At 43.6% G+C, this 22,211-nt stretch overlaps 1 protein-coding gene across 1 annotated transcript in view; it reads left to right on the top strand.

The window, feature by feature from the left end:
- The first annotated feature begins 1,769 nt into the window (after nt 1-1,769).
- Nucleotides 1,770-22,211, top strand: part of kalrna (kalirin RhoGEF kinase a) — a 154,323-nt gene continuing 133,881 nt past the window's right edge. Inside the window, exon 1 of the mRNA XM_026144911.1 lies at nt 1,770-2,083. Within this exon, the coding sequence (XP_026000696.1) occupies nt 2,017-2,083 (67 nt within the window). The 5' untranslated portion in view covers nt 1,770-2,016. The remainder of the gene's footprint in view (nt 2,084-22,211) is intronic.

Genomic DNA, 22,211 nt, shown 5'->3' with positions numbered 1-22,211 from the left:
AAGACTGAAATTTGCATAATATAGCGCATTAAACCTTTATTTGAATAAAGTACTCAAGTAAATGGATTCATTACATTCTGCCTGGTGTTGGCAAAGCATTGTGGCACCATTTCAAAGGTTACTTGGAAATCAGACTTATGTCAGTTGTTTGTGGTCTCCTTCCTGAAAACACTCCACAGATTTTCTTAAGGTGGACGGTCAGAACATTGACTGCAGCCAGGTGCTGCAAGTCCTACTGGGAAAGGAAATCATCTCCAAAAGCTTGTCAGCAGATGGAAGCATGAAGTTCTCTAAAATATCCTGGACACACACACACACACACACACACACACACACACACACACACACACACACACACACACACACCAGCATATGTCATGTCACCCTAAATCATCACAGGGTCTTGAAACGACACCGTGGACTTCAAACTCCTGCAGTTATCTACCTCTCTGCTCACTCACACTCACCCACAGGCTTTCACATGTTCATACAGACCTACCAACAACCAGAGATGTCACTGAACACAATATGCTGTAGTTGCTTATTTGGAAAAGGCTGAGGTCGGTCAGGGCCCCTCTGGGGAAATCAAGTGTAACCACAACTCATGCCACAGGACTATTAAACAACAGCCTAGCTGTTACACACGGTTTTGTCCACTAGATGGTGCTATCTCACAGTGAGAGTTCCCAGCAGCTGGGACTGTTAATGTGATGTGTTTGAGGATGAGAGGCAGAGATTGGCAGGAACATAAGAATTGATGGTGGACGAGGCAAAGTGGTTAAAGATCTGTGCACGATCATGAAGTGTATGCCTTCCTCATGCTTTACACTGAATATTATCCCCAGAAGCCTTACAGTACATGTTTGTTACACGTATGTTCATTAGTTCTATATATGTATGGGGGAAACACCTGACAGAGAGGGGATCCGCAGGCTCTGTAATGCTGTGGTTGAGCTCGACCTGCACATACCTGTTCCCATACAAATCTTTATAAATAATTCCAAATCTATCAGCATGTTACACAGTGCTCTCCGTCTCCACTGTCTGAAATGTAATGAAATTTAGCCCAAATATATAATTTTGTTCATGGAAGAATTGTAGACATATATCAGAAATATACATACTGCTGTTGATTTCATCACTTAGAAAGAAACGTGTTTGTAAGTTTCAATGGAAGTGACCATTCAAACAGAAGACAGGGTGTGAAATATAACTGATGAAGATGGAGGGTGAGGCAGACGATGCGTGCAGCAAGAGTCTGCCACATGCAGCAGAGACACATACGGTGTCTTTATGCTGGAAAGTTGCTTCTCCTGTCAGTGACAGCCAGGCACAATGCAACGATGTGTCGTTGGTAAACACGCGATTGCCTGGATAAATGCTCAGACTGGCCATTAAGGCTAGAAATGGTCCACAGTGGTCACCGCTGGCTCATTGCTGCTTTTACTGCTGTGGCTCTGGAGGTCCAGCGGGTGGCCCATTACTTCGACCCCTCGCTCTGCGTGTTTGTGAACAGTGCACGCCTCCTCCTGCGTGCTCCATGTATATAATGTAAAATGCAGCATATATGTTTAGAACTACTGCATCACCATCGCACTGCTATTTGGAAAATAGTGAAAATGTGATTTTTGATTTATAGATCACGCCGTGTTAATTTCAATCATTTGAACGCGCAGACGAACCCGTTAATAAAGGTCAATGAACTGAACTGGAGAGACAGAGGGAGGGAGGGAGGGAGGGAGGGGACGTACGGGGAGAGGGAGGGAGGCAGAGAGACCCTGGCGGACAGAAGCAGAGAGGGAGGTTGGACCGGGAACAATAGAGAGAAACGAAGCCTACCCTGAACACCAAACAAACCGAGAGGGCGACAAAAAGAAAGCAAACCACATCGGGTGATGGAGGGAGAGCGAGCTAAGCGAAGGACATGTGAGGAATAAAGACGCGAGGATCTTTCCCGAGCGGTGGGCTTTATTCTTTATTCTTTCTTTGTCACTGGATAGTAAAACGGATTCCGGTATGAACCCAGCAGAAGCGGCCGAGGAGGCGCCCAGCGACCCCGACACTGATGCCTTCTACAAAACAGGTAGGAATCGGAGCTGATCTCTCCAAATCTAAGACAAAAGCATCACACCCGAGATCAATTTGAGCCAGAGCCGCCCGAGCAAGCGCACGAAAGCAAGAGAGCAGAAATGTGCAGAAAATCAGCTGGAAGCTGCACTAGCAGATGGGAGGCAGCTGCAAACATTCTGCTTCAAATAAGCAGAAACGTTGCGCTGTTTGAGGCTTTTACGCGGATCTACAGTGTCGTGTTGATTTCCGTGCGTGTGTTAGCTGATGCTGTGGGTCTACAAAAGAAGGAAGAATCATGGTGGGATCACATCAGATCAGCAGCTGAAAGGCTCAGGAAAAAATGTCCAGCTTGTGGGAGAAGACTGTGTGTTTGTGCTGATACATGGACAGAAGGCACAAGATGACTGAGTCCAAATAACTGGTCTGCAAGCACATGCTGTCATCATGGAGACAGCTCATTACGGTGTCATTACATTATACTTCCTAAGATCATTACAAAAGCAGACAGCAGATCATTTCTGGTATCTTTTATGACGCTAAAGGCTGAAGCAGATATTAGCAGAGCGCCATGGCCACCTCTGATTATTACATAGTGGATCCTGATCCTGATCTCTGCTCAGCTTTGACAAGATCTCCAACACCACTGGCTGAACTGCAGCTCCAAGCCCTCCACCATGTTTTAGTTAGTTGTTAGACACTTGCTGTTGTACGCCGAACACGCTGGATTTAAACCTTCATGAGATCTGCTGCCGTGGCAGTCTTTTCTTCTTGTTTCTTTTCCTAAAGAATGACTTGTTGACGGAGGCTGCGTTTGTTACCTGTTAAAGTTCAGGTGCTGGTTGCTGGGTTTGGGCCATTAACTCAGCTTTCATCACTCTGAATTTCTTGGCTAGCTTTGCATGAACTCAGTTTTATACCAAACAAATCACAACAAGGCGCTTAGCATGCTGTTTGTGGAGAATCTCACAAAGAGCTGAACTTCTGTTAGCAGTATGATGCAGTTGTTTCCATCCTGGATGCAGATTGCATTTACTATAGTGCTCCTGTCCTTTAATGCAATAGAAATCCAACCAATGCTCATGTCTGCTCCTGAAAAGCTGTATCGCTCCACAGTTTTCCTTCTCCTGCACCTGGACTAAATTCAGCTGATTGTTTTAGAAGTGCACAGGAAGGAAACAACCATTATTGTTTCCTTTTTTATCTGCCTGGTGTGCAGTTTGTGCTTGTCAAACTGGGTTATCTTTGGAATATTTTATAGATTCAATTAAAGAAATGGGAATCAATTATGGGATTTTTGTGAGCGACTGTCCGAAGAAAACGTTTGAAAGACATCCATAAAGCCCGGACAATAATTGCTCCAGACCACTTTATAAAATGAAAGTCTTGGAAGTAAACTGAGGGCTGGCTGAGACTTTTGCACAGTACTGTGTGGCTTCAGGTGTGTGACACAGTTTCCCACACTGGGATGTGACACATGCTGGGGTGCACTCAATGAACACCAGTTTTGGTACCAAGAGAACAAGTCATGTAAAGATGCCAGCTGTGCGGCAACACTGGCCTTATTTACAGAGACAACACGTATGTCAGAGCGCTCGTTTACAGTTCAGCATGCCAACGAAACTCCTGGCTGACCCCCTCCATACATCACTGGATATTAGGTTTTCTCACCATCTGCCCTCAGACTGTCAGGCTGAGCAAGTACATATCCTCCATCCTCCCTCTGAGCACCGGAGCCCCCAGAGGCATAGTGCTGTGCCGCTTTCTGTATTATCCATAGTCATCATAGCCACGGAGGACACCGCTGTACAGCACGACATGTCATTTCTCACATGGCGACACAAGAGGCTGATGTAAAAATCTAAAAGCACTAAAACAGTTTATTGTGTAATTTAGGAGTTTGGGACTCTGGATGCTTGAACGCTGACAAACTGAGTAGCTGCTGTTTCTGATGCCCTGGTGTTTTGTCAGTGTTGGATTCAAATCCCTGTTTCTATAATACAGCATGTTGTGTTGTGAAGTGTAAACGGTCACAGGCAGAGCCAGAACAACCTTCTTCTTCGTGATGTTGAGGCTCTCTCGCTGATCCTTATTGGCTCGTTTCTGGAATAGTTTGGGAAAAATTAAAAAATTGGTTTCTCAGTTTAACTTCTCAACAAAGTTAAAACTGCTTAGATACTCATTTAGCTTTTACTATTTAAACATCAGAGCGTAGTCATCCTTTCTTTTGTGAGCAATAAAAAACAAGTATTTGGGCTAAACTGCATCTCTGTGTCTGAACAGTTGTGAAGATCCTTGTCCTGTAGGTGTTAGACTGTTAGACTGACAAGGACGAAATCAGAGATGGCGCTGTTCCACTTCATTTCTAAATCCCGTTCCACTTCTTATTCTACCAGTAAACTGCTCGTACATCATGTTTCTGTCTCTAAAAAACAAGAAATTATCCTTTAAACCTGGCGCGTGTCTAAAATGTCCTTTGCATCCATGATGGCTTCGTGTTGGGGGCTGGATTCAGTCTGCTGTCAGACATGTGAGCCTCACGGTGATTCTACAGCTTTTCTTTGTTTAGTTTATTGAATGAGGGAACAGTATGAAACAAACCCTCAATAAATTCTGTTTTTATGTATCAAGACTTAATAAAATCACCTGACACGACCAGTTCTTACAACAAGTGACATATTACATCCTGCTGTTATTGAACAAAAATGGAAACAAAAATAAAAGTTTACTAAGAGGGTGTGCAACAGCTGCCCATCAGTCAGGGAGGGCTCGTGCGGTCGCTTCCAAACCACTCCACAGTGAGAATGATTATCCACCAGTGGGAAAGTTCAACACAGTTTCCAGTCATATTACAAACAGTGTAAGTGCTTGTGTTGTTATAAAGATTAGAAGTGCGGCTGCACTGATGTGATGTGAGGCTTTGCTGCATCTGCACTCGTCCATCCGTTCCCGACAGTGTAACGTGTAACGGTTACACGCACACCTCAGGGTTGCAGGGCGGCTGGAGCCTGTCGTACGCAGGCTGAGCTGCAGGGCGCACAGCTTGTCACAGGGATAACTGCAACAGCACAAACACGACTGCTTTGTTTGCAAACATTAATACTGACGTCAGATTACACATTCATCTGCTCTCACGTTAACATCATTCAGTTAAAGACCAAATATAAGGTCTGATATTACCACCGAAGCACCATTGGGTATTTCTGTTTCTATACATTGTATAATAATAATTGTAATATAATTGTACTATTATGTGTCACGAACCACACAGGAAATATAATTATGGAGATAATTAGTCCAGTTAGCAACTCTTCCTATTTAGAGATCATCAAAATTATTAGCAAAATGTGAAAAGTGGCTCATTTCTGTTACTTATTGACAGTTTTATTCTTTTTCCTTTGGGACGGAAACAAAACAGGGAGGAGAAAATGGAGCATGTCATAGTAGCAACCTAGGCTGAACTCATATCTCTACACATCACTGTACACGCTGCTAATAACAAAATAATGTACTTTAATAAAATACTCATGACTGTTTTGACCGTTCACAGGTTTTAAATGTGATTTTTAACTTTAGTCTTTTCTTGTATCTGGTTGGAAAAAGCATTTCGCTGCCGGTTGTACTGTGTGTGTCTGTGTTTGTGACAAAGATGAGTTCTCAAGGAATGAAGCCATTTTTCCATGAAGCATGTGTACTAGTACATATGAAGCTAAATACATCCTCTAAGAGAACATTGTCCCGGAGTCTTTGTAGTTTTGTAAATGACCAAAGCAGGTGAGAGCGCCTGACGTCCGCCCACGCCGTCTCTACCTGTGCCGGGTCGTAGCTAATAGTTTTCCCGTGCAGTGTAATAAGGAGGCAGATTAGGTGATTCTGTCCATCATTTGTAATGATCTGATGATTGCTGTGTCTCCACTCTGACTCTCTTTGGGGTCTCACAGGTTTTAATCTTGTGTGAGGTTGAGCCTTTCCCAAATGTAGTTTCTTATCGTTCCATCTAGTCGTATACTCTGGAGAGCATCAGCAGGCCACGTGTCTCATTTAGGCAGAATAATAATAAACTGTGAAATTAGGCAAAGCTAACCCACTGTGTGTTAAATGTGACCCCAGGTCTGCCTCCTGCCCAAAGGAACCGAGACATCATCTCCTCCCTGTAAACAATGACAGAGTTCCTGCTTATTTCTGTTTACTCACTTGAAGTTTATTTCAGTTCAGTTTTTGGGTGATTAGGATACCCGGCCATCGTATTGATTTAGATTCACTTCACTGGTCTGATAACCTTGTAGGGTGTAAAGTTAATGGGCAGAACTGGGATTCTGGAGCTCTTCTTTCCTCATAATGAGGCAATAATAATAATCGGTCCTTTGTTTTGTTTCTATCCTATCGATGGGAGGTCTGATGGACGTAACAAGTGTTTAATGCTGTCTTCATAATGTTTCAGAATAATCTTTGAAGGTTTATTCGACTTCCTGTGGTTCATGGATTAAATAAAGCATCTCTAATCTTACTTGTTGGTCTGCGTTGGGATCTTGATCAGATTTCTAGGTTTGTTTTGCAAATCTCAGTTTCAAAATCCAGTATTTGTTTTAAATTTCTCTTTTTTTTCGTGACTTTGCTTAATGTTTTCACCAGCTTGTCATATTTTGCTCTCCTCACCTTCCTGTGTAGGCTCTTTTCTCTTAGTGGCTTTGTCTGTATCCCACACAAGACTTGGACATATTGTCCATTTCACTCTCCCTAATGCCACCTTTGATTTCCTTTATAGCTAATTTGTTGTTTCGGATACTAATATTAGGCCTCCTTTATTTATGTTATTCAGATGAATCGTTACATAAACGAGCGGCCCTTTACTCTGAGTGAACTCAGTTAAGTAACAAGTGGAGTTTTTTTCTAAAGCATGCCTCCAAAATGAAACATGCTCGTCAATGAAGGACCAAGATTGTCTGTCACTTTCTGACAGCTGTGACGAGCCTATGCAAGCTGTCGACAGTCCTACTTTTCCTGCCTCACGTTTCCTTAAACACGTCAAAGTTAAGAGAAGAGGAAGTCAAAGTGGCCGTTCGAGGTCTTCTCTGTTTGCGCAGTCGTCGGTGGCTCCTTGACCTGGACCCCACGTCTTTGCATGCTTCCTGCGCACCGGTGCATATTTTTCCACAGCATTTGGAAACAGATCCTCCTTTAATGCTCTCTCTATACCAGAGTGTTCTCTGCTGTCTTCTACAGTTTGGGATTTGCAGTCGTGACTGAAGTTGCCCACGTGAATCTTCTCCTTATTCCAAGCTGCTTTCAGAACCATGTGTTTGGCTGTAAGCTCTTGAAGGTTAACACTGTTCTTGGGGGAGCACTGGGTCATGGTTTGTTTACTGGGGACAAACCATGAGGTATTTTATTTTTAGGTCAGGGTCCTGTGGTAGCTGGAGCTCAGTGCTCAAGAAAGTCTCAATGAACTGTAGCACTAAGTTTCCCACCTCCCCTCCTCTGCTCCAAAAATACACGTGCTGTTTCTTCTTGACTATATCAGTAAGGTTGTGTTGCTTGGCCCTCTTCAGCCCCTCTACCTGTTCCATGTGGGTCTCAGCTTCTTCTGCTTTGCTTCATTGCTGATTATTTGTCCTGTGTGTTTAATTTTCTATTTAACTCTTCATTGTCTCATGGTTATTTCCACCATGCCATACTTCTACTACCGTTCCATGCCGCTTCTAGCTCGGTCCACTGTTGTGTTGTGGTGCTTTTCTATTCATTGGCTTTTACAGAGAAAAATGTCATATATGAAAATAGCTTGAAAATAGTTTTTGTGAGACTTAAACTTTGTATCTGGACAAAAAGAAAAGAATATTATGAAGAATTAAGAATCTTTAACACTCTAAGGCACAGCCGTACAGTACAGTGGAATGTTATGCTAATCAGCAGTTTATAAATAGGATGCTCAATTATCAGACGGAAACAGGAAGTAACACAGATGCATTCATACCTACACACATGCAATCAGAGAGCAGTGTCTGAGTGTTTATCAGATATCTGACGCCAGCTGTCTCTCAATAGCTGCTACTGTTGCTATGCTACCAGAATAATAGCAACTTTGTATGTATTTATTAACATAACAGCAGAACTTGTGACGTCATTCTGCTCTTTGTTTTACAAACACATGAAGCACATGAAGACCAGCTTCTGTAGCTACGTTGTTAAAAGCAGCAGCACAACATTCTTGCTGAATGACAGTTTTTATGTCAAGTCTGCTTCTTCATGCTGACACACTCTACCTATTCACACCAGACCCATTCCCACTATGCTCCTCATATTCCAGAAGCGAGGAGTCGAGCGAGCACTTGTATGCATGAGAAGGTAATTAGAGTTAATTTTCTCAGCTAATCTGTCTGTAGCCATGGAGACGTTTAGAAACGATAAAGGGTGGCAGCTGCTCCAAACAAAGTTCACTTGGAAATTTCAGTAAGATCACAGATAGCATAATGTAGCAGCGGTTAGCTTTGTCACCTCACAGCCACACGGTTCCCTCAGCTCTTCCAGTGTGATTCTGCCAGTTTACTGGTCTGCTCCTTGAGAGCATCTCAGTAAATTATTCATTTTAGCACAATTGCTCGGCACCAAGATGGTTCCTTTCAGTGTTGAGCTGGAAGTGTACACACAGAATTGTGTGTAATGCCAGGAAACGGGAAGTTTCTTTGTTTTAATAGACACACTTCACAGTTTGTGCGTCATGATCATTTCCACTTGTTGCAAGCAGCCTTTACCTAACAGTGATATCATCAGTGATAACTGTGGAGCCGCCACCAAGGCATAATAAACCACGCCAAGAAAATTATAGACACTACAAACTGTTTAACATTATAGATGGGCATAACTGATGCTGTCTATTTCAGGCTTTTATGCTGTGGTATTATTACTAGCAACTACCTTAATAATATCAGACCACTAATCAGCTCGTTTATTTTTTAAAATACTCTTTTTTGGCATTTTGCCTTTATTGGACAACAAATTGTCCGTGGGTCAGACTCAAACCTGCCACCCTGCTGGCCATGTGGCACGTGGGTGCCTGCTCACCCAGTGAGCTAAAGCTACACGCATAACCTGATAGTTAAAGGGCTAACGTTAAGGTGTAACATCGTAATAGTTATAATAGATGTTTTTGATCCGTAACAAATTTAAGAATGAAAAGACACTGTGTGTGTGTGTGTGTGTGTGTGTGTGTGTGTGTGTGTGTGTGTGTGTGTGTGTGTGTGTGTGTGTGTGTGTGTGTGTGATTCAGATGCATTACATGGGTGAATGAAGCTTCGAGCCAGGTGAACCTTGACTATAAGCACTTTGAGAGGGGTCAGAGTTTATGCTCAGTGTTTGACAGCCTGATGTCAGGGCTGCTGTTTAAATCAGTTCTGACTTTACTGAGTTTTTTCTTCCGTTCATTTTCCATCTTCTTCTGATAGTAGTACTTGTCCTGATCTATGGAAAGGACAAATAAGGACAAAATTAGCCATTGCTCTGTTGTTTCTTGTTCACCCTTCTTAAATATCTTCAGTGTCGAAGAGCAGAACGATTATGGAAGATCACACGTTTGGTTGTCCATTGAAAATATTGTAAAGGACTCATCCATTCCTACAGTGAGAAAGAGAAAGAGGCTAGATCTTCTTATCTCAACAATCTTGAGAAGAATAATCCCAGCGTGTTATTTGGCACCATTAACAGCAAAGTATCTCATGCACCTCAGCACGCTCTGGTCATCCTCTCATCAACTTATGATGAGTGTACCTCGCAATTGCCAGAACATGACGGGCTTGAGATCCAAAATCTCCTTAACTTACAACACTGATGCTCTTTACAAGAAAGGTCAGAGCAGACTCATCAGGAAGGCCAGCTCTGGGATGCCCCGTCGACCCACTGCAGGTGGAAGAAGACAGAAGAACAAACATAGCATCAGTCATGGACGATGTCTCCCAGCCCACACATGAAGCTCCTTCAGTGACACACTGCTGCATCCTCGGTGCACAAAGGAGCAAGGATGCTCTTTGCTCTTTTTAATAAATGTTTCTTATGCTGTAATTGTCCCCTGCACAGTCTCTTATTTTATTGTTTTTAATTTTCTAGTCTTTACTTTTGGGTGAATCTGCATGCTCCATCTGCCTGTCACTGCTGGAACACCTGAATGTCCCCAGTGAGGGACAATAAAGGATAATTCTATTCTATTCTATTCTATTCTATTCTATTCTATTCTATTCTATTCTAACTTCCTCTCCTTTAGAAGATTTCCCTAAGTGGCAGGAGTCGTTTACTTTATTCCCTCATCATCCTCAGTACAGATATTCTGCTTCCTGTCTTTGGACTGTTACGGGTACAACCACACCCAACATCCAAGGATTCAGTTCAATTCAATGTTATTTATACATTGAATCACAACAACAGTCGCCTCAAGGTGCTTTTATATTGTAAGGTAGACCCTACAATAATAGATACAGAGAAAAAACCCACAATCATATGACCCCCTGTGAGCAGCACTTTGGTGACAGTGGGAAGGAAAAACTCCCTTTTAACCGGAAGAAACCTCCGGCAGAACCAGGCTCAGGGAGGGGCGGGGCCATCTGCTGTGATTGGTTGGGGTGAGAGAAGGAAGACGGGACAAAAGCCTTGTCTAGGATGAGCTTGTGTGTCCAGCACATCCCACAGCTGCTCAACTGGATTAAGATCTGGGGAATTTCACTGCCAGGTCACACCTTCAACCATTCCTGAACTATTTTTGCTTTGTGGCAGGGAACATTATCCTGTTGGTATCCATCAGGGAATACCATTCCTATGAAATGTCACATCCAAATTGATGGTAGAGCATTGCCCAAAACATTACACTGCTCGACAGCTTGTCTCTGTGCTAGGTATTCTGCAGCTACACTCCAGGCACACACCCTTGCATCCACGTGATGTAAAGAAAGCGTGATTCATCAGACAGGCCACCTTATTCCACCCCTTCTTGAGCCAGTTTGGATACCTGTGTCTAATGGAGGATCTTACAGCGGTGAACAGGGCTCAGCGTGGGCAGCCTGACTAGTCTGCGTCTATGCAGCCCCATACACAGCAAAATTTGATGCACCATGTATTTGGACACCTTTCTATCATAACCAGCTTTTTGGCAGTTTGAGCCACAGTAGCTCATCATTTGGCTCACTGCAAGCATCTCAAAGACATGAAATCTAGTTCCACTGATTGTTAATGACTGACTCATTGCACTGTGGGAACCCTGAGTAGACCCCTGACTTCCTTTTTCACCATAATGCAAGCCTTCCCTTGAGCTTGTGCTGAACTGTAACAATAGCACTGACATATTGACCTTTGTTGTGTTTTCCTTATTGATCTTATGCCAACAATTTATTTTCTTTGAGATTTATAGCAAGTGGAGTGTCCTGTTTCTTTAAGTGAGACCTCAGTCCTGAGTCATGGTGAGGAAACCTGGGAGGAGGAGCTACATATCTATTATTGAAGAGTGTGTGTGTGTCAGGGTGGGGGTGGGGTGTATGCCACTTTCATTGGGAACAATAAGACGCTCCTGAGGAGAGAGTTAGGGATTCCCTCCTTCCTCCATCTCTCATTGTCTTCCACTCGCACACCCAGTGTCAAGTACAGTGGCAGATGGGTGTGAAAATGAAGTGTGTGTGTGTGTGTGTGTGTGTGTGTGTGTGTGTGTGTGTGTGTGTCTGTTGGACAGACAGTCAGAAACAGAGAGAGGGGAAGGAGATGCAGCTTAACTGGATTAGCTCTTATTACTCACCAGGGGACAAGCAAAGCAAAGGGTGAGAGGAAGAAGGGGAGACAGGGAGAGAAAGAGGGAGAGAGGGGGTGTTAAATAGATAAATACAAAGAAAGGATTTCCTCTCCTCCCCCTTCTCCTTTTGTCTCCTCCCTCCTTTAAAAGCTTTCTAGTCTTTGGACAGCTGCAGCCATATGGTGTGTGCATGTGTGTAAGTGTTAGTGTAATGAGCATCCGTTTGGACTGTAATCAATCACAGAGACATTTTATAGACATGTATGTGAGTGTGTGAGTGTGTGTGTGTGTGTGTGTGTGTGTGTGAGTGTGTGTGTGAGTGTGTGTGTGTGTGAGTGTGTGTGTGAGTGTGTGTGTGAGTGTGTGTGTGAGTGTGTGTGTGAGTGTGTGTGTTACAAGCTGATTAGTAGTGCCAGCTAATAGATTGTGTGAGCAGGTATTTGCCTTTGTCAGTGTGTGTGTGAGTGTGTGAGTGTGTGTGTGTGTGAGTGTGTGTGTGAGTGTGTGTGTGTGTGAGTGTGTGTGTGTGTGAGTGTGTGTGTGTGTGTGTGTGTGTGAGTGTGTGTGTGAGTGTGTGTGTGTGAGTGTGTGTGTGAGTGTGTGTGTGAGTGTGTGTGTGAGTGTGTGTGTTACAAGCTGATTAGTAGTGCCAGCTAATAGATTGTGTGAGCAGGTATTTGCCTTTGTCAGTGTGTGTGTGAGTGTGTGTGTGAGTGTGTGTGTGTGTGAGTGTGTGTGTGAGTGTGTGTGTGCGTGAGTGTGTGTGTGAGTGTGTGTGTGTGTGAGTGTGTGTGTGAGTGTGTGTGTGTGTGAGTGTGTGTGTGTGTGAGTGTGTTACAAGCTGATTAGTAGTGCCAGCTAATAGATTGTGTGAGCAGGTATTTGCCTTTGTCAGTGTGTGTGTGAGTGTGTGAGTGTGTGTGTGTGTGAGTGTGTGTGTGAGTGTGTGAGTGTGAGAATGTGTGTGTGTGTGTGTGTATGTGAGTGTGTGTGTGTGAGTGTCAGAGAAAGGAAGCTGTTATCATGACTGACAGACTAGAACAGAGCTGCTAAAAGCCACTGACAGGCTGTTAAGATCGTTTCTATAATATCATTATAGAAAATAGAAAGTTCTATAGCCTACAGACAGACGGCCTAAATCCAGAATGTATTTGACTGTAGAAAGCTGCTATAAGTTGGGGATCTTTTTTTCTTTTTTCATGCATTTAAACATTGGCATTCTTCAGAGAGTCGGATTTGTCCAGTGCAGAGCAGAGATTTGTCCTGTGGCTCTTCTAAGTTGTACCATACATTTGTGGAGTGGCTGTTTGGTTTCTCCTCTACAGAGGTCACAGAAGCACTCATCCTATGTTGTTTAATGTGTGTTTGGGAGTTTAGTCTATGGGATGTCAGAGGTCGATGTACTTTGATGTCATGCTTGGAGAAAATTCTTAGTTTCTCTGATAAACCTGCGACATAAAGTTGACAGTGTTATTCAGTTTGTCATTCTGTTTTCTCCTTGTTCAGTTCAATTCAATTGTATTTATATAGCCAATTTACATCAACAGTCACGTCATGGTGCTTTATATTGTGAGGTACAGAGCTACAATAATAAAGAGAACCCCCAACAATCAGGCCACTCCCTCTGAACAAGCACTTTGGCGACAGTGGGAAGGAAAAACGTCTTTTTAACAGGAAGAAACCTCCAGCAGAGCCAGGCTTATAATCAATAGTTATATTCTTGACTTAATAAGCTGAAAACTTAAAAACATGTAAAGCAGGAAAAAATAATCAGATTACTATGATAAAACTAATAATAGCAAAAGATTCTCTCAGCTGAATAAAGATTTGTTACATTTGAAACAAAAATAAGAAACATTATTTCTGCGTTGGTTCCATTTGTAGCTTTTCTGTTCTGCTTCTGTCACTGGGAATAAAACGGTCCGTCAGTCTCTGCAGTATCTTGTTAACTGCACATGACCTGATTTCAGTGGTCAGTGTTCATCTGTTGTGTTTTGTCATTTTTGTGCTCTTTCTAGTGTCCAACATTTCTTTCATTCTGTGTGTTTAAAATTTTTTAAACGCAAAGTTGGTAATTTTTTAATTTGAATGAATATTTGAGTTTTGAGCTATTTAAAAGCAAAAAAGGAAAAAATAAAGTGACGTTGCTGTCATCTGGTTAGATGGAAGAAAGATGCCAAGCGGCTTTACTTTACCAAGTGGATCATCATGGCCTTGCCATATTGGTCCATTTGATTGACCTTTATTATAATTATGTATTTATTTGATTTGATTTTCGGTTGTTACAGCCGGGACAGACATGACTGGGGGATAGGACAGGGAGGAAGAATGAAAGAAAGAGAGGGAGAGAGAGAAAAACATACAAAGCATATATAATGCTTTGTATGTTGTTCAGTATATTTCTATGCAAAACAAGAGGAATTTCTATACAGAGCAGTATATTCACAGTTTAAACCAGATATTTACACTTTAGGGAGAAAACATAAAAACATTTTTTACTATTAAACATCAATTTAGAGTAAACTTGTTTTGTTTTGGTTAAATAAATATTGAAATATCTTTTGAATTAGTTAAACGTCAGAATAAAGAGAGACAGAGCTTCTATTTTATATACCAGTAGGCGGTAGGGTAAAGTGTCTTGCCCAAGGACACAACGACCAGGACAGAGAGCCCAGGGATCGAACCGGCGACCTTCCGGTTACAGATGCGATTCCCAACCCCCTGAGCCACGGTCGCCCCAAAAGTGCCTCTGTGCCGTCTTTCAGTCCAGCTTTGTCCAGCCACTGGTAGGATTTCTGGATATCAGCCACCTCCTCTATCTGCCGGTGGTACATACCGTGCAGGGGCCTGTCCTTCCATGATGGTTCCTCGTCTCCCTCCTCTTTCTTGGGTTTCTGCTGCCTGAGGTATTCACTGAGCACTCGGTCAGTTGGGGCCATCTTCCTAATGTATTCTTGGATGTTCGTTGTCTCATCCTGGACTGTGGTGCTGACACTCACCAGTCCCCGGCCCCCTTCCTTCCGCTTAGCGTACAGCCTCAGGGTGCTGGACTTGGGGTGAAACCCTCCATGCATGGTCAGGAGCTTTCTTGTCTTTATGTCAGTGGCTTCTATCTCCTCCTTTGGCCAGCCTATTACCCCAGCAGGGTACCTGATCATGGGCAGGGCGTAGGTGTTGATGGCCCGGATCTTGTTCTTACCATTCAGCTGACTCCTCAGGACTTGCCTGACCCTCTGCAGGTACTTGGTGGTTGCAGCTTTTCTAGCGGCCTCTTCATGGTTCCCATTCGCCTGCGGGATCCCCAGGTACTTGTAACTGTCCTCTATGTCTGCAATGTTGCCGTCTGGTAGTTCAATCCCCTCAGTTCTGACTACCTTCCCTCTCTTTGTTACCATCCGACTACACTTCTCCAGTCCGAACGACATTCCAATGTCATTGCTGTATAGCCTGGTAGTGTGGATCAGTGAATCGATGTCTCGTTCACTCTTGGCATACAGCTTGATGTCGTCCATGTACAGGAGGTGGCTGACAACTGCTCCGTTCCGTAGTCGGTATCCGTAGCCAGTCTTGTTAATGATCTCACTGAGGGGGTTCAGGCCTATGCAGAACAGCAGTGGGGACAGAGCATCTCCTTGGTAGATCCCGCACTTGATGGTGACTTGTGCTATGGGCTTGGAGTTGGCCTCTAGTGTTGTACGCCACATCCCCATTGAGTTCCTGATGAAGGCTCTTAGGGTCCCATTGATCTTGTACAATTCTAGGCATTCCAGTATCCAGCTGTGGGGCATTGAGTCATAGGCCTTCTTGTAATCAATCCAGACAGTGCACAGGTTGGTCAGTCTGGTCTTGCAGTCTCGGCTGATTGTTCTGTCTACCAGTAGCTGGTGTTTTGCGCCTCTGGTATTCTTGCCAATTCCTTTCTGTGTCCCGCTCATGTATTGACCCATGTGCCTGTTCATCTTAGCCGATATGATGCGTGACAGGAGCTTCCGTGTAGTACTGAGGCAGGTTATTGGTCGGTAGTTGGATGGGACCGGTCCCTTCTTGGGGTCCTTGGGGATCAGGACCGTCTGACCTTCGGTTAGCCATTCCGGGTGTCTCTCGTTAACTAGCAGCTGGTTCATTTGTGCTGCCAGACGCTCGTGGAGTGCAGTCAGCTTCTTCAGCCAGTAGTCATGAACCATGTCGGGCCCTGATGCTGTCCAACTCTTCATACTGGAGACCCTTTCTTGGATATCTGCCACTGTGATGGTTACTGGACCCTGTTCAGGGAGGTCGCTGTGGTCTGCCCTCAGATCCACTAGCCACTGAGCATTGCCGTTATGGGTTGCGTCCTTCTCCCATATGCTCTTTAACAAATATGTTTTTATATTTATCAACCTAAAAAAAATAAACATTTAGTCTGATTTGATGTTACAATTAAAAAAGTGTTTTTATCTGAAGAGTTTGTAAATATCTGGTTTCAATTGTATATTTCAAATCAAATCAAATCAAATCACTTTTATTGTCACATCACATGTGCAGGTACATTGGTACAGCACATGTGAGTGAAATTCTTGTGTGCGAGCTTCACAAGCAACAGAGTTGTGCAAAATACAATAATGTAAACAAGCAAAATACAAGAATGGCTACATCTGAAACTAATAAATATATGTACAATATATATATATGCATACAGTATATGCATTTCTGGATGTGTATACTAAATATGTGTTTCTGCGTGTGTGTGTGTGTGTGTCTACATATTTTACAAATTAAATAGAGTAAACAATAAAATATATAAAATATACAGAGTTGAATATGTGCAAAACAGTGGCATTACTGTACAGTATGGAGTGCATAATGTTAAAGTTCCAGTAGTGAAGCTGAGGTGTCTATGACGTGTTCAGCAGTCTGATGGCCTGGTGGAAGAAGCTGTCTCTCAGTCTGCTGGTACGGGACCAGATGCTGCAGAACCTCCTTCCTGATGGAAGCAGTCTGAACAGTTTATGGCTGGGGTGACTGGAGTCCTTGATGATCCTCCCCGCTTTCCTCAGGCAGCGCTTCCTGTAGATGTCTTGGAGGGAGGGAAGCTCACCTCCAATTATCCGTTCAGAGCACCGCACTACTCGCTGGAGAGCTTTGCAGTTGTAGGCGGTGCTGTTGCCGTACCAGGTGGTGATGCATCCAGTGAGGATGCTCTCAATGGCACAGCGATAGAAGGTCCTGAGGATGCGGATATTTGATGATTGTCAGCACAAAGAGGGAGAGAGAGGAACAGAAAGGAAGAGAGAGAGAGGAACAGAGACAATTCTGATGGCTAAAGATCCAAACGGGACAGGCAAAAGAAAAAATATTTGTATCATAGTTATTGTTCCTCAAGCTGTGCAACGAGTCCCTGTGGCACTTTGATCATTTGGTGATGTTCTAATAGGAGGAATCATTAATAAACATTGAAATAATGGCTCTTAAACCACATAGAAGCAGACATAAAGACGTACATTACATTCACAATATAATTTGTGGGGAGAGAGTTGAGAATAAAAAGGACAAGGGAAAACTGACCCTTCACAGAACAAGGACAAACACATGACACCTAAGACAGGAACGTTGCCAAACTTCTGATTAAAGGTGTGTCCATATAGGAGGTCATTTGATCCCACGCAGTGATCACAGATCAAAGAAAGTTAATTACATTTGGCAACTTCAAGCACTGATGAGAAAACTTACCTCAGGTAACCTGAAGTGGTTCAGATTGACACTTTTTTCAGTTTGGAGAGGAGCAACTGAAGTAACTCCCAATGAGAGCGCAGGATGCCATTTAATTAACACACGACACAGTTTTATATTCATTACGCAGACAACAGAACCTGGGATGTCTGCATATACAGGAAAGAAAAGAAGAAAAAATGCTTCAGCTCTTCTGATTGTTGTTCCTTTTGTTGTTATAAGAAGCAGTTTAAGGAAAGGCACTTTTTGCCCAGTTGCTGGTTCGAGTGTAAATGCATGTGCGTGTAGATATGAACAATTTAGTGCGACGGGTTGAACAGAAGGGTTGTCTCAACAGCTTAGACTTGTTGATGGCTCGGGTTTGAAACGATTTACTAGTCCCTCTGTGTCCAAACGTCTCTTATCCTGTAATCCACAGTAGTAAAACTTCACTGACAGCTCTTAGTTTAAAAGAAACAACTGTGTTTGGGCTTTGTGTGTGAGTTCAAATAAAAATCAAGTCTTTGTTGTTGGTACAGCTGAAAATTGGCAAACAGAAGTAAAATGTTGCTACTTAAAAAACAGATTTGTCCAAAATAGTAATAATAATAATATATCAGTTTTGTGTTTCTTATCTAATGGTGGCAAAATGTGGGTGATACATACATATACACACTACAACATACTGTGCATGAATGCATCTGTGAGGACAGAGCCAGAGGCGTAAAACTGCTGATGTTAACTTATTGCTCCTGTTACAAGTCGAGTGTGGACGGCTGACTGAGGAGATCATAAATAAAATAAAAATACATTTGACGTGCCAGTGCCCTGAAATTCCACAGAAAGTTCTTGCATGTTTGACAAATCCAGGGAACTTAGAGGGAAATCCTGGAATACCTGTTTCCACTCCATCATAATGCTGTTTTTATGAAGCAAGACATCAGCTCCCAGGCTGACAAACTGTTTTTCCTCTTGACTTGAAGTGGACAGGAAGGTCAGACATAGTGCAACGGAGCAATATGGTTTTAAGTGTTTTTGGGGTACAACTTCTTTGTATTGATCTTCTATAGCCCACTTTCTTCGTCTTCTACTTTTGGCTGTTGTTTAACGGGTTACCACAGCAGATCACCTGCCTCCGTCTCACCGCAGCATCCACTATCGCTCTAGCATCTTCTGCATGTGAGCAAACTACCCCCATGAATCTCTTCTGTGGTCTTCCTCTCTGCCTGGCAGCTCCATATTTAACATCCTTTGTCTAATGTATTTACTATCCCTCCTTTGCACATGTCTAAAGTATCTCAGTCTTGTCTCACTAGCTGTCTTAAGACGGCTCAAGATGAGCTGCTCCTCTAGTTCTTCTGATCCCGTCCATCCCGGCTCCTCCAAGGAAAAATCCTAACATCTCTGCCACCTCCAGCTTCGCCCTTGTTTTCAGTGCCACTGTCTGCAGACTATACATCATAGAAAAAAACAACTCATGCTGCCATCCTTCTGCCACCCTGCCTGTTCTCTCTTTGCTTTGGAAGGGTTACTCCAGGTATTTAAAATGATCGACCTTCACTATCTCTGTTCTTTGCATCTTCACCTTTCTAATGTCTACCTCTCATTCACACGCTTCTACCAACTGTCCTTCCTCATCATTCCTCGTCTCTTGACACTGTCTTTACAGACCGTCTTCCACCTACTCCCTACTCTCGCTACAGGTCACAATGTCTCTGTGAACATCATAGATCATGGAGATTACTGCCTGAACCCAAGTGTCAACCTGTCCATCACCACTGGAAACAAAAAGGGACTCCGATGTAGTCCACCCAAACGTCTGTCACTCGTGCTGCAGACCACTGTCTCACTGTCCTCTACTACCAGATCTACTACCACCCATTCTTCTGCATTTCTCTCCTTAACACCACACCTACCCAATACCTCCTTATTCACTTTTGTTCCCTTCAGTCTGTCTACTCCAGTCATCGCTCTCTCCCTGGGAACAATCTCTACCCCTTCATCCATCCTACTCCAGACTTGCTCTTTCTCTGGTAACTGACATCCAATCTGTGCAGCCCTGACATCTTTGTGAGACACTGTCTTCACCTCCACAACCCTCTTCACACTCGAGATTACCCCCACTTCATTTCTCTTCTTATCCACGCCGTGGTATTGCATCTTGAATCCACCTCCAGTACTCCTGACTTTGCTCGTTTCCATCGGATCTTTTGCCTAACTTCTTTCATTCCATCATATCAGCCAGCTCTGTCCTTTTCCTCCTCTCACCTCGTTGGCTTCGGCCAACAGTACCACAGTTTCCACCAGCACTCTGTTGACAGCACCAACAGTACCACATGCAGTCATTGTTAACTTGCGGACCAACCGCTCTGGTATGGAAATCTCATTTGTTGTGTCTGCATGTTTGATCTGCATTTAATCTTCTAGTCCTGGAAATCTGGATGCAAATCTGGTTTGTCCTGGGCTATAGATGCTACTGAGACCTGTGGGCCGACTGTGGACCGACTGTGGGCCGACTGTGGACCGACTGTGGACCGACTGTGGACCGACTGTGGACCGACTGTGGACCGACTGTGGGCCGACTGGCTGCTTTTCTATTCTAGAACTTTGAGCCTCTCAGACTCTCAGACACATGAAGAATTCTGAAGAATTTTCTTCAGAAGTTTTCTGATGACTCTGCGGTGGTTGGATGCATCAGCAGGGATGATGAGACAGAGTACCGGGCTGTGGTCGACTCCTTTGTCACGTGGTGTGAGCAGAATCATCTGCAGCTCAACGTGGCAAAGACCAAGGAACTGATCGTGGACTTCAGGAAGACCAGGAAACACTTGACCCCTGTTTCAATCCAGGGGGTCAGTGTTGACATTGTGGAGGACTATAAATACCTTGGAGTACACATTGACAATAAACTGGACTGGGCTAAAAACACCACAGCACTTTACAGGAAGGGCCAGAGTCGTCTCTATTTTTTGAGGCGACTGAGGTCCTTCAACATCTGCCAGAAAATGCTGAGGATTTTCTATGAGTCTGTGGTGGCCAGTGCGATCCTCTATGCTGTTGCATGCTGGGGGAGCAGGCTGAGGGTCGCAGATGCCAACAGACTTAATAAACTGATCCGTAAGGCCAGCAATGTTGTGGGGATGGAGCTGGACTCCCTCAAGGTGGTGTCGGAGAGGCGGATGCTGTCCAAGATAAAGACAATGTTGGATAACACCTCCCACCCACTCCATGACATGTTGGTCAGTCACAGGAGCTCGTTCAGTGAGAGACTGAGATTACCGAAAAGCACCACTGAACGACACAGGAAATCATTCCTGCCTGTGGCTCCCTGTACAACGCATCCACTTAACACACTGTTTGCTGCTACAACTACACATGTTTCTTTTCCAAATATTTATTTATAAGTGACTTATGTATGTATGTATGTATATATATGTATATATTGTACTATTCTTAGTTAGCGTATTGTCTGTCTTGTCTTAATGTTGGTTTATAATGGAGCACTGTAACAAAAAATAATTTCCCCCAGGGATCAATAAAGTATTCTGATTCTGATTCTGATTCTGATTAGTGTGCTGTGGTCTAGAGATGGACCGATCCGATATTACGTATCGGTATCGGTCCGATACTGACCTAAATTACTGGATCGGATATCGGAGAAAAATAAAAAATGTAATCCGATCCATTAAATATCACGAAAGCACCTCACAAAACTTGCAACACGCCGTAACTCACCTCAGAACGTTAGCACTCGGAGCAGTATGCATCACGTGATAGAGCGGCTGTGGCATGCGGGACCTGTCGGTGGTCTGGATAGCATTTGGAGCTTCGCTAGCAACCTGGCATTTCATCTCCGACAAAGTTATCCCCGAGAGAAGTAAAGCAAGTGTGTAAGTCCATCTCTGAATGTTTGTAAAGCATTCCTGCGTTAAGCTTAACAAACGATATATGGAGCGACTGCCTCTCCTGCTGCTACTTCAATCATGAAACTGCTTAACGATCAGCTGATCGGCTTTTCTGTCGCGAGTCCGTCTCTCTAGTTTGCCTTTGGCCCACTTTGCACCAGAAAGAGGAAACCAGCGGCTGAACAACAGCAGCACATTTAAGCTTGATCAGCTGTTGTTAGAATGTATTTAATATTACTTTCTACTCGAGGATCTTTTTCTACGTAGCTGACGCTGGTAGCTGTGCAGGGGCGGATCTAGCAAAGTTTAGCCAGGGGGGCCGATAGGGCATGAACAGGGAAAAGGGGGCACAAAGACATACTTTTCTTTCTTATTCTCATTTAAAATGTCGAGCTTTTAATAAATAATTATCTGACACCCAAAGTTTTAATTTGATGTAAAATGAATAGAAGTCATATAGTAGGGCTGCTCAATTAATCGAATTTTAATCACGATTACGATCTGGGCTTTCAACGATCATTAAAAATGACTGAGCCGATTATTAGCCCCTCCCTCATGCTTTACTCTCGCGCTGCTCCGTGTGGTAAGTCAAGCGCACCGCTCTCCATTTCGAACACGCGTCACAACAATTAAGAGGACCCGAGGGAAGCTCGGAAAGCTAAGCAGAAGTTATTTGGAGAGGAGAGTGGACTGCCGTTGGTTGAAAAGAGAGGTAAAAAAAAAACTTCAGTGGTGTGGAAACATTATGGGTTGGCGGAGTTAGACGTGGATCAAGTAGACACAGTGTGTAA

This window comes from Astatotilapia calliptera, chromosome 16 (genome assembly GCF_900246225.1).
Source record: "Astatotilapia calliptera chromosome 16, fAstCal1.2, whole genome shotgun sequence".
Lineage (NCBI taxonomy): Eukaryota > Metazoa > Chordata > Actinopteri > Cichliformes > Cichlidae > Astatotilapia > Astatotilapia calliptera.
Note: the sequence above shows the minus strand (reverse complement) of the source record. Positions and strands in the feature narration are given on the sequence as shown.